Source organism: Struthio camelus, chromosome 7, assembly GCF_040807025.1.
Source record: "Struthio camelus isolate bStrCam1 chromosome 7, bStrCam1.hap1, whole genome shotgun sequence".
Lineage (NCBI taxonomy): Eukaryota > Metazoa > Chordata > Aves > Struthioniformes > Struthionidae > Struthio > Struthio camelus.
In genome coordinates, this window is record NC_090948.1 from 27,499,725 (window position 1) to 27,517,596 (window position 17,872).

The following is a 17,872-nucleotide window of genomic DNA, read 5'->3' on the forward strand; positions in this document are numbered from 1 at the left end:
CAAAACAAAGCAACATTTTTCACTTCAAGAATGTATCTGGGGAGTTTCTAACCTGAATTAAACTAGAAAAGAGTATTTTGTTAAAAAAAAAAGTGTATATGGGAAGAAAGGTAGGGGGAGTGAGAAGGAAAAAACAGAGAAGTAATGTGCTAGTAGAGTATATTGACTCGAGGCTGCTGAAACTGTAGTAGGGAGTTAAACATTGGCTGAAAACCTACAGAAACCTACAGTTAAAATGCTTTTCTATGCCCATTAAAAGAGCTGCCGTAAGTGGCAGCAGTACAGAGATTAGATGGCCCACAGAAAGTTTAAGCACTCCACAGAAATCCGACAGCCCTTTCAAGAATTTTCTGTTTTGCTGTCCTCTAGGAAAGCAAACGGCTTCTAGTACCTGAAAAAAAGGCTTCTAGTACCTGAAAATCATTATATGATTAGTTAGCTTCACAACAATTGCCCCCAGAAATAGGTATCTGGATTTCACTGGTCTGAAACTGAAACATGAATGGAAACAGATTTCACTCTATTTGATTCTTTTTACTTGGTCATGTTGGGCATGGACTAGTTGTGCCATCATTTTAAAAGTTTTTATAAAGATCTTCAGAAAAGAACCACTTTACATGCTTCACATGCAACATATTAAATAAAAATTGACTAAAATGAATTGGGACTCCCACCACAACATTAAAAGGGGTTTGGGGGGGGGGGAAGGTTTATCCTCACTTCAAGGGTAGCTCAAGGTAGAACTTGAGTTTTTGCACCACTAAGTACCTCTCCACAAAGAAAATCTCTACCTCAAGTTTCTTATGTTATGCTTGAGACTCCTAAACTACAAAAGTATGGCTTGAAACTCACATAGTATAGCGCTGACATCCACGTATTCAAGAATCCTTTTGCTGGTGCTACCACCTGCTTGGACATCAATAACTACAGCTATCACCAGCGAAATGTCTTATTTTCCGGGTCACACAAGCATGGTTTCACAACATAGCCACTGCTGTTACAGACAGCCAGGCTGGCTTGCAAGGAGCAGCTCCAGCATCCAACTACATCTTAACTGTTGCAGTAAAGGAAAGCCCAAAATTAGTCTGGGAAAAAGCACTGGCTATGCACTCCTAGAGCTTTAAAATGTTATGGATACTTCATAATATCACCTTCCCTACATAACTGAATTCAACAGAATAATACTCCATTAAGTTCCTCTTCATGGGGTTCTTCTGTGTTAGGCTACAGATTTGCCTCTTACACCAGTGCCAATGATGAGCTTTAGATCAATGAAATCAAACGGAGGATATTACTAGTTACACTGTTTTGTATCAAAGCACCATATGCCTCAAAATGTCATGGTGAAACTTTCTATTGCCTGTCCAAAAACACAGCACCACATGAAAGGGCTGCTATGTCACGACAATACCTTTAAAAATATTGAGATGCTTCACAGATTTTTATAGTCTCACTTTCGTTTGGGAAAAATCTGTCAAACTCAGGAGCTAGAAATTTGGACAGGTCGCTAGATATAATACTTTAACTGTCTACTTCATTCAGCATTTGTTTTCAGAGGTGTTACTATCAGCCTTCTGAGACACAAAACGATTTCTTCTGCAAACTGTATTTTTTGGGCAAATATCCTTCCCCTGTATTTCGTATCCTAGTCTTGAGTTTGAAAGATTCTACATATGCCCAGTGAACTGAAAAAACATAATTTTGCAATAGTATGTATAATCTCAACATGCAGAAGTACTGTTTTTCTGTCTCTACTCTTCCTGCAGATTCAATGTGACTGAGTTCAATCTAGTTTATGAAGGATTTTTTTTTCCCTATCCCTAAATTGTTTTGGGAGACTATACAATATTATAAAGTCCTTCACACTCAGGCAATGAGAATAAAGCACTGAGTTGAAGTAGATGAATGGAGCAATTTAAAGGTTTATAATTGCTGTGGGAAAGGAGGGAAAGGAAAATGTATTAGAATACTCACTTTGACGAATCTATGAAGTATATTACAAGAGCACCAATACTAAGGGCGAAGACTAATACAACCTACAAAAGAAAAGAAAAAAGTAATTACTTAACAGTGTTAAAATGAAACATTCATGTATTTACAGAAAAAAAGACAGGTAAAATAAATCATAAAATAAAATTATTTTCATTTCAGCTGTCATTTTCTTCATGAAAACTAATCCTGCTTGCATTTTGAACACTATATATTATCATAGGATGCTTTCTTGCATTGAAGAACAGCCACAAAGAAGAAGCTGAATCCCAGCTCAGGGAAATACAGCCTACAAATAGGTCTTGGATTCTAACCTCTAATAAACTAGAGACACTTAAATTTCAAATGACAAACAATCCCAGTGCATATCATTCAAGTCACAGTGTAGCTTTATCACAGCTGTCCTTTAAGTTTACAGTAAGAAGTGTTTGTTCTTTCCTTGCAAATAATGAAAAGCAATCACAGATCAGATTGAATTTGCATTTACATACATTACATATATGGATGTAAAATCCATACGATAAATGTTAGGCTCCGTAAAAATATTTATTTTCCCTCCTCTCTGCACTAAGGCTATTTTCAACTTTCAAACAGGTTAAAACAATAGCTTGAGGCAGCTTCACCTAATATAAAGCATATATAACCCAGGTACTCCACATTTCCAACTTCCTTCCCCCTTTAAATCTACTGAAGTTATTAAACCAGATGATTTTTTTTAGGTGTGGCACCTAGCCCTTATTAACAAGGCAGAACTTGCTCTTCTCTCTAGTACAGCAGAAGCTGGATTAATTATGGCTCCATCTGCGCCTAACTTCCCTCCCTCCCAAACATAAAGCCAATATAACTGTTTGTTCCACTGGCTCTTAAAGATTCAACAACACTGTAGGTAGATTTAGTTTCACGTCTTACCCAAAATTGGCCCATGCCTACATAGGACAGCATAACTGAAATTTCTACACTCAGATTTTGGCTAAAAGAATTGTGAAGTATACAATAGTTTATGTACACACTGTGAATGAGATTACTGATGTCTTTGCTCTAGATTTCTGTCTCTTAAACAATACCATCCACTGGATAATTTGAAGTTCGAAAACATGAACCCAATAAACTACTGCTTATAATCTAGGAGGTGATTCTTCTGGAGGAGATCAGAAAAGATTCCTATCTGCAGCACTGAGGATGTCTTGCAACTCTCATCTGACCTGCTGGTCTACAGCATCAAAACAAAGCGTCCTTCAGTCTTCTGGCAGGCACTTCTTGAGTAGCTTGTACAAGCAATGTCCCTTAAAAAAACCCAGAGAACTGATCTCTCGGGACAGGGTAGACCAGAGTATTACTGCCAGGGACATGCAGCTTCTCATTGCCAGTTAAATTATGAACTTAAGGCCAGAAGTGGCTAAAACTTAACACTTAAAATCTAACGTCCTTTAGACTATTGCATATGTGAAATACACTAGTGGTGTCACTCCAGTTCCAAGTGAGCAGATTTAGTCATCTGTATGAATAGCACTGCCACTGTTGCTACTTTTGTTGACAATCTCAACTATTGAAGCAACAGATGGACACAGAAACAAAATTTGTTCATTCAATACTGACTTCAGGCCTAGAAGCTTGCACTGAAAATTATCAGACCACATTTGACTAATAACAGATATTAATTCTCAAAGATTGTCTCACTAGAGCCTTGAATCATCCATGATTCAGTAACTCCTCTTTTCTAAATATGAGAAAGAATTTGCACGGAAATGCTCTTCCAGCTACAGATTTCAATATAGTTACTAGGCTAACTTCAAAATTTCTGTTCTCCTCAAGATGGTAACAGTTTGGATATTGTTTGCTTTCTGTGCAGACCTTTTTTATTAGTCCATTAAGGGAAAAACAATATTTTATAAGATCTGGAAATTATTTGCACCTGGATTCCAGGGAAAAGGGGTTTTATTTTATTTTTAGAATTTAAAGAAATTAAATATAATTTTTTAAAAGAGCAAGGCACTTATTTTCAACATCTACACAATAAAAAAGAAAAATTCTTAATAACTATCATAAGTTAAAACATCTCTTTCGAAAGCTACCCTATTAGGAAAGAGCCCAACAGCCACACTGCAGGCAATACAGGGGCATGTGTCAATTCTAAGTAGACATAATGAAACAAGAAAGTGGAAGCTTCTCTATTCTCACAGCTTTCACTGAATGCTGTAATGGCGGTACTGGAAGCAAGGTACAATTGTAATTATGTATCATACCATGGAGCTTTGCAGGGCCAAAATCATCAAACGTGCTTATATTTTCCAATAAAAGAAAGAAACTCATCCAATGTCTTAATATTAAGTTATAGGTACAATTGAGTGAATTTGAATTCCCGATCAACTGAGAGCTGTTTTAGACAAATTTTTCATCCCTTTTAGAACTTATCAACCACAATTTTTTGCTTTGTAAATGTCTGAGAAAGAACGTTTTGCCTAAGTGAATACGATTACCTGGAGTCTTATTTGATTCTTTTTCATCCAAGGCAGTGTGATCCGATGGTCAAATTCAAGAAGTGAAACATGAAATCCTTCAAGTAACATTTTTATTACTTAAGTGTCAACATCTAGCGTTTGATTCTGCTTTCTTTAAACTACACTATTGATCAGATGTGTGCATATGTTATAAGGTGACACGAACTATTAAAATCATATCAGCTGGTTAGAGTCTGATTGCACGGTAAGAAATAAAAGCAATGAATAGAACTTATCGATTGTTACTTGGCAAGATAAATTGAATTATGATTAGCAGTGGTTCCAAGCCCTATTTTTTTCTCAGAATGAAGTTACTGGGTATGTGACTGATTGTTCTTTACCCCTAGTATTCCAAATCTGACACAATCACTGTGTTTGGATCTGAATCAAATTTGCTACATTGTCTAGCTCTAGAATTATTTATTATCAATAAATCTTTTACATCTTTACATCTTTTTTAAAAACAGAGTTAGCCGAACTGTTGAAGCTCAGGGAATACATTGGCTAAATCACTGCTTAAATTTTTAGTGAAAATTTTGTCGTGACTCAAAAACCTGTTTTAAAGGCAATCATTGAATGTTACATGCTTTAGAGCAAAGTACTAACAGTGAAGTTCTGCAAAATCCATGAGTAAAGCTAGAATTCGGTTTTGCATAACAAGTCCTAGGTCATAACATCCACTCATTGTCTAGTAGACAAAAAAGTCCTCTGGAACAAAACCAGCATAATTATATACCGGCCTTGTACTGCAGTCATGCCTAGTCTTTTAATAAACATCACTGTGGAGCTTGACTAATATTAGCTAGGTCCTAGGTAACACCTTCCAAAACATTCCAGGAATTTGAATGTCCTTCAAAAATTCATACAACTTCCATTACAATGCAAATGTCTCCATTCTGCAAGAGCTCCAGATTCCCAGGCTATGCTACACAGTGAGACAGGGACATAAAACAAAAAAACTATTCCCCTGTTACAGTGTATACTTACTTTTAAATCAAGACCTATTTCCACTTCTATTACCCCAAACCACACACCTGGCATTACAATTCATAATGCCCCAAATTCACACAAAGGGCATCAATAGCAAATGGAATCTTAAACACCCCCGTTATCCTACTAGCAGGAAAACACATTTTTCCATTGCTAAGTGACAGAGGTATGAGGTCAAGCTTGAATATGCCAAATGTGTGCAGAAACCAGGGCCTGAAGCAACTAGATTAGAGTTATATTAAAAATAAAAAAATCATTCTCCTTCTGTGCCATACTAATCTGTTTGATATTGTCTCAGATGCAAGCTTGGTCCTATATTCCCATATCAAAAGTTGAATATATCCTGATTAGATGTGGAAAGACAAAAAAAAAAAAAAGTCTAAAGTTACTGAGTTTAGGTCTACATTCACATTTGAGTCCTTGCAAGATTTTCATGGAAGCCAATGCCTGTTTTTGGAAACTTTTGCTATCTTTAAAGTGTGGTAGGATGCTAGATAGACGGATATCCCAAACTCCCAGCAACTAGAATCTAAGGGAAGGAAAGAAGCATATCTGAAGTGAATTATTGCCTTGTTTGTTAAGTAGGCCATGGGGAGACAAAGCTTGCTTGCTCTGTTTATTATTCCAATGCATTTGGCACAAGTTTGTTACTGCTACACATTCATTATAGCTTCTCTCTCCCTCTCTGGAAGGAATGAATCTTTTAATTTATAATAACTTACTGTTTGTTTAAGACTGAGAAATGTGAAGTCATAGGCTAGCAACTACAGTGACTAAGCACTTAATATTGAGTTAAAAATAAACATCAATCTGATTAAAGGAAAGAGGGGAAAAAGCATGGAATAATTGCTGCATATCCTTAAGTCTTTCAAAAAAAAAAAAAAATCTGGCCCCAGAGTTCAACAAAAGCGTACAGTACCTTTTTGAGGCAGAGAATCAGCAAAACAACAGAAAAATCCACTTAAAGAAAACTATAAAAAAGATATGCTCTCCAGAAGAGCTTTGACTACTCCATTGAGATCCACATCTCACACACATTAAGAACAACCACAAGAAAGTTAAAAAAAAAAAAAAAAAAACACCCTGGAAATTATAATAAAGGTGTGGTAATGTAACGAAACTACAGGGAAAGTATAGGCATTGAGAAAATGCCGCTAGAATGAAGAATGATAACTCCAGAGGGATCAGCACACCTCCCAGAGCCAGGCCTATGTAACCAAAAGAATAATATTGATAACCCAATGGGTGGCACTAGTTCCCCTGTATCTGAATTGAACTAATGTCCTAGCATTATTGAAGAAACATGGAAAAATAGAAAGGCTGTTCACATAAGGGAGGAGAGATATAATTAATACACATAGAGCAATGAGTAGCGTAAAGACTCTACAGAGGAACTTCTGTTCAATCTCTCATTGTGCCAGAATATTTGAACGTTCTGTGAATGAGCATACAACACTGCATAAAACTCAAGAGGTTGATCAAAAAGGGATGGATATCTATTGTAATACCCTTCTCCACATTCAGTATTAAAATAAGCAGTAAATAGTGAAAAAAAAAAACTTTCAGGAGTCCTGTAATGACATTCACTTCAGGGCATAGCCTTTAACTATTGTGAGTTTAAAGGAAAAGTCCCTGTGAGTCCATTTTTCCATATCAGCCTTGTAATGAATGTGTCAGAAACATCATACTGAAAATCTGCACTATTTACGTACTGGTCTAGACTTATAAGCATTTTCTTAAAAGATGTTCTTTGGAAGTTCACAATTTGAAATGTCATAGTCCGTCTCTGTTCCTCTAAATTACTAACAAAGTGTTGGCACCATAGGTGTTCTCCTTGGATTAAATTTTGATATGTATATCCACAACAAATAGCACTCCAGTCCATGACAAATCCCACAGAATGAATTCATCCTGAAGGAAGTATTACTTGTGTACATAGAGAGGTTATAAACTCTTATCTGAAATCAAAAATAAGCCAGGAATAAAAACTGTTTCCAAGGTATTTGTTGCGCTAGCTAAATTCCACTCTGATTAGTTACAATCTGGCTGCATTTATTTCCCTCAGTTTGGATACAGAATCACGTAAAATGCTTCAAACAGCACTCAATTTCCAAACTCTCCCCTTTCTTCCCTCTGCTAACTCCTCCTATGCTGGCATATTTGCTGAAGATCCATCACAGACAGATTAATCAGTAGTGCTTAAATACTTTTACAAAGTAAATCTAAATAAAAAGCACATTTAAAATTGCCTTCTTTCTCCTTGTTTCCATCTTCTTTTCTCTCTTTTTTGGGAGATTTGTCTTTTTTTTTTTTTTTTAAAACTCCTCTCCCTTCTTTCTTTCTTTCTGACGGTTCCTACAAATTTAATAAACTTTCTGATTTTCAAAATGAGTAGTAGGGTAAAAGATACCATATATATGTTTTTATATATATATGAAATATATATAACATTTCCTTTACTTTCCAAAAAATATTGTATACCACACTATAACACTTCAGGCTGTGAACTTCAAAAGAACATCTTTTAAGGAAATGCATTTAAATGTTAAGCATATTAGCACAGAGGTTTCTGTCAAAACATAGCGTTGCATTGAACTTGGTGTCTCTGAGGAAACTAGCACATGTATTTGGTGCTTTTACCCCATGTTTTTGTTTCAAAACAGTCTTCCTCTGTCTGCAAAGCAGGATGAGAGAAGACATGTTAGATGTGCCAAAGGTAGACACCATTCCCACTCAGCGGAGATCACTGGACCATCCATCTCGGGGGTGCCCTCAGGGCAACTATGCCAACCTCCTCCATAAAGAAGAACTTTTTACTACTCGCATGACACTTCTTTATGGCCTTTTTCTCTTTCCTAGTCATCATGTAGAAAACTTGTAGCCTGATTGAGGTAGCTCACTCTCTCCCTTTTTTGCTTCTGAATAGTCTATTCCTTTCTGAGATGACTGCATTGGATTTCTACTGAAGCTAGTAAATGGAAATATCTCATGTGACATCCATTAGCTTAATCATTTTATTTAATAAGACTAGGTTTATAGAAGCACTGGAGAGTAACTGCTTCTTATTAAGCTCAGGGTGGGGAGAAAGAGGAAATCTAAATAAATAAATAAAATATTTTATGGAAGTGAAAAGGCTAGAAAAGTTCCCCTGAGAGTCCTTATCCTTCTATCTGATGACAATCTATTTTGGCATATTGTTCTTCAGAATTCTGTCTGAAACTCTTATTATGGTAAGGTTACAATAACAGTTTATATATTTCAACACTAACCCATAAGTCCCTACTGCACTGCTTCAAATATATTAAGCTGTTTGTTATTAATATTTTTAGAATTTCACTTAATTTTAATTTCCATGTGCATACATTTATTTCTATCAATGAATTGCTGAGGTTTTTTTGTATAAATGCTTTAAAATAAAGCTCTGTTAGCATCCGTATGTTGAATTACTTAATGGAAATATAAATTATTTCTTATACAATAAAGATACAGCCTAGCTTAATGCAAGGATTTTGGAACCCCAAGGTTTGTATTAGTAACTTGCCAGTAGCCTGAGCCTTCCATCTAATTTGAAAGAATATTTATGTACTTTAAATATAAAAACAAACTGCCTTTAACCATAATAATGGAAATCAGTTTTATTCCTTTGATAGACAATTTTCTTTTGTGGGTTTATCAGGAATGGAAATCTGAATTTTTAAGGATAGACCAGGTGCAAGTTACCTTTCAGAAGGAAGAAATGCTTCATGCTTGCTTGGCAATCCCAGCATTAATTTTGAGATTCTAGAATACGCGCCAGCATCAGTACAACTACTGCAGTGTAACAACAGTAAGATTTGGGCAAGTCTAGACTACACAGTGATCAAAATGGCTTACTTAAATTGATGTGTTATTAATTGATATCCAAATGCAAACAAAATTCAGAAAGCATTCCACGTAGGCAAAGCCGTAAGTGGTAAGAAATTATGTAGTCATTGATATAAATAGGCAAGTAATTAATACCTCTTAAGTTACTATAAATACAGATAAAGTAAGAGCTATTTACTATAACGCAGTAATAGATGCTTGCTCTAAAAATCAGTGTTCTCCACTCATTTCTGGTAGCACTTGCTTCATGAAGTGTTTGTCTATTATTCCCTTTGAACATATGACACTGAACTAAAGCAGCTGCATCATGTTAAATCATGCAATTCATATTGATTCATCCAACAAGACAGCTTTCAGAGCTATGTGGTTCTTCAAGACAAATAAAATATAATATATTTTTCTGGCAAGCAATAGGGAATTTCATTTTAGACACTTTTTTTTTTTTTTTTTTAAATTCTACCCTGCTACCCAGGAGCAGAGCAGCAGCGAAGATCTCCAAAATCCATCAGCAGGATGTAGTACCATGCTCTGGGTGGAGCTGTCTACTGACTTTTCTCTGGACTTAAATACATTGCTCTGTCTCCAGTTTTTATGGTTCCCTTTCTTTACCTGGCCCCTCCCATGCCAATGTATAAATTATTGAAGTGATGAAGGCAAAGGTACAAAATATTAGCAATAATACTTTCCCCTCCTACTCTATGAGGCTGCAGTTCCTGGGGGCTCTCAGGTCATTCTATTTCATACAGGTTTCCAAGATCATATTTATTGCTGATGGAAATGCTCTCTTAATATCTTCCAGAATAACTGCTTACAATGCCACCTTCTCTTTAAAGAAAACTGTCTAACCGCACATCTGTTGCTGTGGGCCGCCTTACAACAGCAAACAAAGACACGCAAACAAGCAAGGCCTGGAGTGGGTGAATGAGAGGAGAAAGCTACAGTAATAAAATAATAACAAGATAAAATAAGATTCCATTTCCTGCCTACCAGCAATAAATAACAGATACAAATGACAAACAAGGATTCTAAGAAACTGGGAAATCTCCTGTCATTTGTCTTTTATTGATAAATATAAGGATACAGAGATTTTGCAGCTAGCACATTCCCTGTAAAAGGGCCATGCGTGCTGGAATACAATAGTGCAAAGAACACGCAGTGATATACGCACCAGTTCTCCTGTGAGCTCTGGCAAAGTGCAAATTCTGCTGCCAGCACCAGCAGTTGTCTACAAGACGCACACTAACTGCTACGAATCTTAAAGAATACGTCTGCTGAATAGTGCGTGAGCTAGTAAATCTGTCTTGGTGACTTATTGATCCTGTCCTTTAACATGCAGAAGAGGCAGATGGTGGAGGAAAAAAAAAAACGTGTCTACATTTTCTACCATGCTTTGAACGTCAGATAGGTTTTAGAATCCAATTCTAGAAGAAATGAAGCACCCCCACACAAGACAGTGAGCAACCTCATCTTTTAGTGAAGTGAGAAAAGTTTCACGAGTGCTCAACTCTTCACAGAGTCAGTTCCTACTAACTCTTCGCTTTGAGTCTGAATAGACAAAATTACAGCATTAAATTCAAACTTTGCAAACTTGAGGGCCCACATTATAACCTTCCCAGGCACCCAGAGACTTGAAAATGTTTGCATGCAAACTATTAACTTTCAATCATATTATCAGCTTTTTGATTTTATGTACCTTTATGACACAACAGAGTTAACTAAAGGTTAATTAGCTATTAAAACCTACAGGAAATACATTAGTCACCAACTTGCAGTAAAAAGAGAAATGAAAAATTAGGCAGCTTTATGAGATTCTTTGCAATAAAAATTTTGCCCTTCTTGGGCAAAGTCCAAATATTCTTACCCATTTCCAGAGAAGAGTCAGAGTTTATCCTACAGGGGAGGGTGACAGAAAGAGGCAGAGATATACTGTCTATAAACCAACAGACAGTAAGGTCTCAGTCATTTCTCCAGGAAAATTCACAGCAAGGATTTCTCTTTAAAAATAACACAGAGGCAGCAGTAAAGTAGGTCAGCAGGAGCTCTGGATGATGATGAGCAATCAGAAGACTTGGTTATTTTCCCTAGTTCTGCCACTCATCTGGTATGTGACCTAAAGCATGTTACTTCACCTCATCAAACTCCCAGTTTTCCCTCTTCCTTGGCAAGGATAATGTATGTCAACTGATTAGGGCAACAGCTGTCTTTCATTGCAGGTGTTTGCAATGGATCTAGCACAGCAGAGACCTCTACTGCTGCTATAATAATAAAAAAAAGTGAATAGGACAACGTGCAAAATTATGAGCACCATCTATGAAAGGAAAGGGACTTCATTTATTCAAGGGTTTTATTTGAAAAGAAAAGCTTTAATATCTCTTTCTGCACTTACTTCTCGTTTATCTTTCTGGTATTACAATTTTAGTCCCACTAAGCTACCTATGTACGCTGACATCCACAGCAGTAGGGTTGTAATTGATTACTGACACTAAAATGATGTATTTAGTATAAATACCTCTTCAAAATGTAATTCATATTTATCTGTACCTCTGTTTTTTACAGACCTGTGTAATAGTTACAATAAATAAGAAATGTAGAAACAAAATTCCTGGGGAGAAAAAACAAATATCGCCAATACAGAAGAGTTACCAAGAAAAGGAGAACTAAGCCTGAGCCTGCTGGGTTACAGTTTCAGTTCCCAGGTACAGTACTTATACATCACAACAGGAATTTAAGTATTACCTGAAAGGTACAAGGGAGATGCATGGCAAGGTGCTAAATTACTGTAAGCTTGCTGAACTATTCATGTAGTTGAGGTAGTAAGTAATTAAGATAACTAGTCACTGGGAGTAGGATATGTGACATCTTTGAATACAATCAAACACAAGAAAACTAGCAAATTCAGTCTGTGTCTGCCATCAACTGGATTTTATTCTCTTTCTAGTAAAGGATCCAACCCTCTCTGTAGGATCATACATACACTTAGCAGACTGCCTATCTTTGAGCAGACTGCTTGAAATGAGGAAAAGCCTTTCCTATTGAAAGGATGCTGTGGGATCAAAATTCAAGAATCGTTAGAGTTGACATCAGACTCAGGAATATGAAAAATCAAAGCAAGGAATGAATCAAAGAAAGGGAATATCTTAATGTGCTTCCACCTCCCCAACCCCCAATCTAATTTTAAGAATAAATTTTTAAAAATAAATATCTTTGCCATATCCTGTTCTGTATATACTTCTAATATGTGTTCATATTTTGACTTTATTTTTCCTTCTTTATGCAAAGTGATTTTTTTCCTCAACTTTTCCACTGGCATATTGACAATAAGATGAAATCTTCTGTTCAATCCATAAATTTGAAAAAACTGAGATTTTCTAATTAGTGAAAAAATACAAGACAAAAAGTCCCATCTGTTAATGGCGCTCTGTAGCTTGAAGTTAATTAGGTTTGCTGGGAGAGTGCCTGGCAATGTGACGAATTAAAGTGCATGCAACTTTGCCAATTCAGTATTTAATTTAATTAGTCAAAAAATAGCAGTACTTTCTATCATAATATGTTATTTTCTAGTGCTAAATGCTGAACTGATAGCATATATACATATACATATACTATATATATATATATATGTATGTCCCCCCCTGCACAAATGCGCACATAAAAAGCCCTTCCTCCTGTTTACCTAACAGTCATCCAAAACATCTCTCATTAAGGTCAACAACAAAAATAAATTCACTTTGCTTATAAGAGTAAGAGCTTTGATTTCCACTAATCCACTGATGCATGACTGAGTCTATGGTCACACTGAGCAAATGAGGTATGCCAATAACAGTTACCTATAAACAGTTCTTCTAGTTGCCGTTGCTCTCATTTCTAAGTTTTCCATAGCATGGCAGTAGCTAAGGGACATCAGCGAGCTTACCTGAGGGTCGCTTTAGAGAAATGATTGACTTGCCTGTCAAACAACCAAACCACGCTGGAAAGCAAACAAGCTCAAATGTGCAAAACCGCTCAAAGGCAAAACAAAAACAGCTCTAGAGCATGGTCCTTCTACCATATACAATACAACAAAAGGCATTTGCGCTCATAATCATGGTGGATTATTCACAATCTCATCCCCAGTGCTGGCCTCTGAAAAGCCTCTGCTTACTGTGTCTAGCCCTCAAATGCAGCTTATTAAATTTTTTGTCGAATTTATATGTTATAGTTGTGACAGAAGGCTTTTTACCTCTAGATGAAGACTTGGTACCAAATAACCTCATATGGGACTCCCTGTCCTACAAATGCCTCATCTCACCCCCTGACAAGAAAGGGATCAAGGTAAAAGAGATGTGGAGGTAAGCAAAGCCTCATGCACTTTCTGGAACAGTACCTGCACAAAAAATCTTCAGATATGTATGGGACATCTTCAAATACAAAAAACTACAGTAACTTATGGAACGAAAAAGAGAGACAAGTTCTTACCCCAAAGTCACAACCATAACCCATATAATTAAAAAAATTGAAAATAATCTAACTACAGTGGTTCACGATCAGAAGAATGAATCACCTGAAACGAAGGAGAAATCAGATAAGGCCTATACCAGTAAAAAGTCACCATTTGCCAACATTTAACAGAGACCTGGATCTAGAATAGCACAAAACTTGCTTGTTTCACAGACTTCTAAAGACAAGCAGCCATCAACAACATGACTTTTTAATAGGGACGACTATACTTTCAGAGATTTGCATGAATAGGAGCTCGCTGTATCTTGATTAACATTGTCTACTCAGTGACTAAGCTCAGCTTATTGTCAGCATTATCACTAGCTTTCTTTTAGCAATTAAATGAAGCATCAAACACTGGACATCAATGTACAAAATCAATGTGAGGAAATCATGCTAATAGCAAGAGGGAAAAACTGCTGTCGATGCAGTTAAACAACACTAGTTTTGAAGGTTATCTTTGTAAGGATTTATTTATTTTATTTTAGCATACTTTTTTTTTTTTTTTACTCCTTTTCTCTGGTATTGTTTGTCCTTCAGTCATTTTGCCAAAACTGATAGCTTTGACTGATGGCCACGGGAAAACATCTCTCATACTGATCCACTCTGAAGTCTGAAAAATTGGCTTTTTTGATCATTAGGAACAAATCTAAACCTACTTAATCATCCAGCCTTATATGAGCATCTGACATTACAGAAAGCTGCCTTTAATTAGGCAAAACAATAGATATAGGAAAACTATAGAGAGAGCACCAGTCTGAGCAGCAACCAAATTTTAGTCATTTTACAAGCCTAACATGTACATTATACCTCAACTGATCTGAAAATAGAAAAAAAAAGGCATAATAATTTTCTAGTGGCTATTTCTATGTATTATTTTAATTAGAACTCCCAATTTCCTACGGTAACATAAATATAGAAAATGTGAACTCTCGTTTTTAGATAAATTTGAAGTGATAAGCCTGTCAACTAATTCTTTTACACAATCATTAATCATGAGATCTGAGATTTCTACATAATTATGTAATAAGATTTAAAGAATTCAGGGGAGCAAGATTTAAAGAATTCAGGGGAGCAACTAAACCGAACAGCAAAACAAACAAACGTTCATGGCTGAGGTGATTTTGATTCATGGGGAAGCATTCACTTACAGTCAGAAAGCCAGTTTTGATGGGCTTTGGAAGTAAACAACAAATATTCATAGCAATTGCTGCACCTTTAAAATATTACATGAGCAGAAATTTTATCTTATGTATCAGTTGCACAAGAGTAATTATATGGTACTACAGATGAAATCTTGGTTCACAATTTGATGCAAGGCTGCAATGCTATGGGCAGATTTCTTCAAACTTTGCTATACTATTTCAGAAAAAGGCATGGAAGCCTTTGCTTGGTACCATCTATGACAAGCCCTGATCATTCTCATATTGTAATCATCAAGGAAATGTTTATGGCATGTTGTGGGTATTTTAATTTGGAATTGTTTCAACTTCACGTACCAAATGCTGAGAAATCCAAACAGGTAAGAAATAGAATCAATCATTTGCAACAGTCACCAAAGACCATGTGCAGGTGATAAATATTTACAACGATGAAGCTAGTGAAGGCAAAATGTTATTTTAAAATGACGAGCCTTTACTTGTGGCGAGTAATTTATTTTTGAGGGGTAAGAGGGGAAAAAAGAGCACTTTCTCTGTAAGAATGCAAAGACTGATTAATTCTGTAAATTTGTTTCCTGTTGATGAGCTCTCCTGTGTTGGTGTGTGGCTATAATTCTAAAATTGAGAGCTTTTTTATGAGCATTTTTAGTGGGGTTTAAAGATAAAATCATATAATCATATGATTAAAGGTTTGCAAAACTCTTTCCTGTGTATGCTCACTTTAACAGTCTTGTCTACTATCCTTGCCTTTAGAAACCACATGGCAGTGGCCACTTATTTAATCTGGCCTTGAGACCAACCTTTACCCCAGCTAACCTTTTCTCTTGTTAATGACAACACTATGGCAGGTCCTTTAAGTTAACTTTCAGCCTCTACAGCCTTGGCTTTTGTTGTTTTTTCTTTTTTTACATAACAGGAAGAATTTAATTCAGAGACATCTTCCCAAAATCATCCCTTCTTCTGCGTCTCTAGTCTTTTCATCTTTACCTGGCTTTGTTAAGTTGGGGTCTCTCCCTTCAGGGACTTCACGCTCTGTATAGCCTCCTTCCTGACAGTGGAAAGCTAGAAAACAGCTGACCTCCCTTCCTGCCTGCTTTATGTGCTCCCTTGTGAAGGTCTGAGACTGTAAGATTCCTCACTCCTGCCTTTCATTCTGCAGCCGTTTTATCCACAGCGGTAAAAAATACAGAGCACGGATAATGAGAAACATACAACTTCAGCTTATATTCTATCTCATAACTATCATCTGGTACATCATTTTCCCCTTTTCTGTATGCTTGCTTCAGCCTGGCTACATTCTCTTTCTGGAGAATAACAAGACCAAGAGTGTTTATTTTGAAAAGAGCTAAAAACTGAACGAGAGTTGGACAAACCACTAGGTAAACATATACCCACCCAGGCCAAAAAGATTTGCAAGATGTATTGCTACAACTCCATGTCTTTATATAAATAGGCAGTTTTACTTCATTTTAAAATATTACACAACGGACAGAAGCTGGGAGCACATATTAAGTTTGTTTGGTTGGGTCTTTTTAAACGTGGCAAGTATTGAAAGAAAAGTGTGTACCACATAAGCTACACAGACTCTAATAGCAAACTTTGAAAAAAAATGAAGGATTTTTGTATGAATGAGGACTGCAGAATCTGGCTAAGAATACAAGCACTGCCAGCCAAATCAGGCAATTTCAAGCTTAAATCCCCTTCCTTTTCTCTTTTTTCTCACATGCTTCCCTCCCTTCCCTCCTCAAATTCTACTTGTTAATAATCTCTGATATAAATTCAGTCTGATGCTGTTCTTTTAATAATGTTTTATTTTAAAATAAGTCACCTTTCTAAAATCTATTAGAATATGTTAAAGCCAAATACAGGGAGATTACCTTTTTAACATTTGTTTTGTAGAGGTAGCAAGACTTTAAGACTGTGTCCAGAATCAGAGGCTTCTCTCCCTCCCAGCTCTGGCCCAGCTCCTTCACCCCATGACACCGCATCAGCAGAGCCTCCTCCCTGACAGCCAGCCTCCCTTGGAGACACTGCTGTTCTTTTTTACTGAAGAGCGAAGGAAAATGTGGTAGGTATAAGAGAAAGAGCACCAGCAGTGCTACGTGGGCTATGTGGTTTTGTATTGTGCCAGCACCCCATCAGCACCCTGTGCCCTGCCAGTGACATCCCCTTTCCGTTGAACCACCTCACTGCACACTGCGCACAACAAGACCAAAAAGCGGAAAAAGCAAGAAGTCAAATGATGTGATCTAACGCCACTTTAAATTATTTACACCAAATCTACAGATGAGAAATATTTATACTCCAATTATGACGCTGCACAAGAATAAACACAGTCAAGTCCTAATACTAACAAATACTGTTTTCTAGACAGTTTGGCCGATGTGCTTCCTCTCAGACTCCAGATAGAGCTGGAAGAAAGAGCTTTCAACTTTCACAATTTCAAACATTAAATAAGTTAAAGTTCATTTTGCTGACTGCCTAAAACCTCAGAAACCCTCTCTGGACAAAAGGCTCATACGGCAGAGACCTATGTAAAACCTTGCCAAGGCAACTGAACGCTGCTGACTCAGAAAGGAGGTCCAGCTCCTGAAGCATTAACTTGATTGCCAGCAGTGCCCACAGCCTCTTCTTTAAGCACAAGCTCAATTCATAGTTTGATTTCTTATTGTGGCTCTGGGCAAACAGAACACTAGCGAGATCAGATACGTGCATAGGTACCTGACTTTATAGCTGCCTCTTTCCATCGGTAAAGGTGCAGCTTTTTATTAGCTAAAACAGCCCTAGTAGGAGGTCACTAGTGCATGGAGTGGGCTGCAGGGCTACTCCCCAGTGTAACACACAGCCGGACGGACGGGCTTCTGTGAATGGGCACAGCCTGTGTCACACACACAG

At 36.8% G+C, this 17,872-nt stretch overlaps 1 protein-coding gene across 20 annotated transcripts in view; it reads right to left on the reverse strand.

Annotated features, from left to right (window-relative positions):
- The window catches only part of KCNMA1 (potassium calcium-activated channel subfamily M alpha 1), a 527,317-nt gene that overhangs the window by 287,794 nt on the left and 221,651 nt on the right, over positions 1-17,872 (reverse strand). For all 20 annotated transcript variants that reach the window (XM_068950515.1, XM_009672399.2, XM_068950513.1 and 17 more), the window contains one exon: positions 1,975-2,036. In XM_068950515.1, coding sequence (XP_068806616.1) covers positions 1,975-2,036 — 62 coding nt within the window. The remainder of the gene's footprint in view (positions 1-1,974; positions 2,037-17,872) is intronic.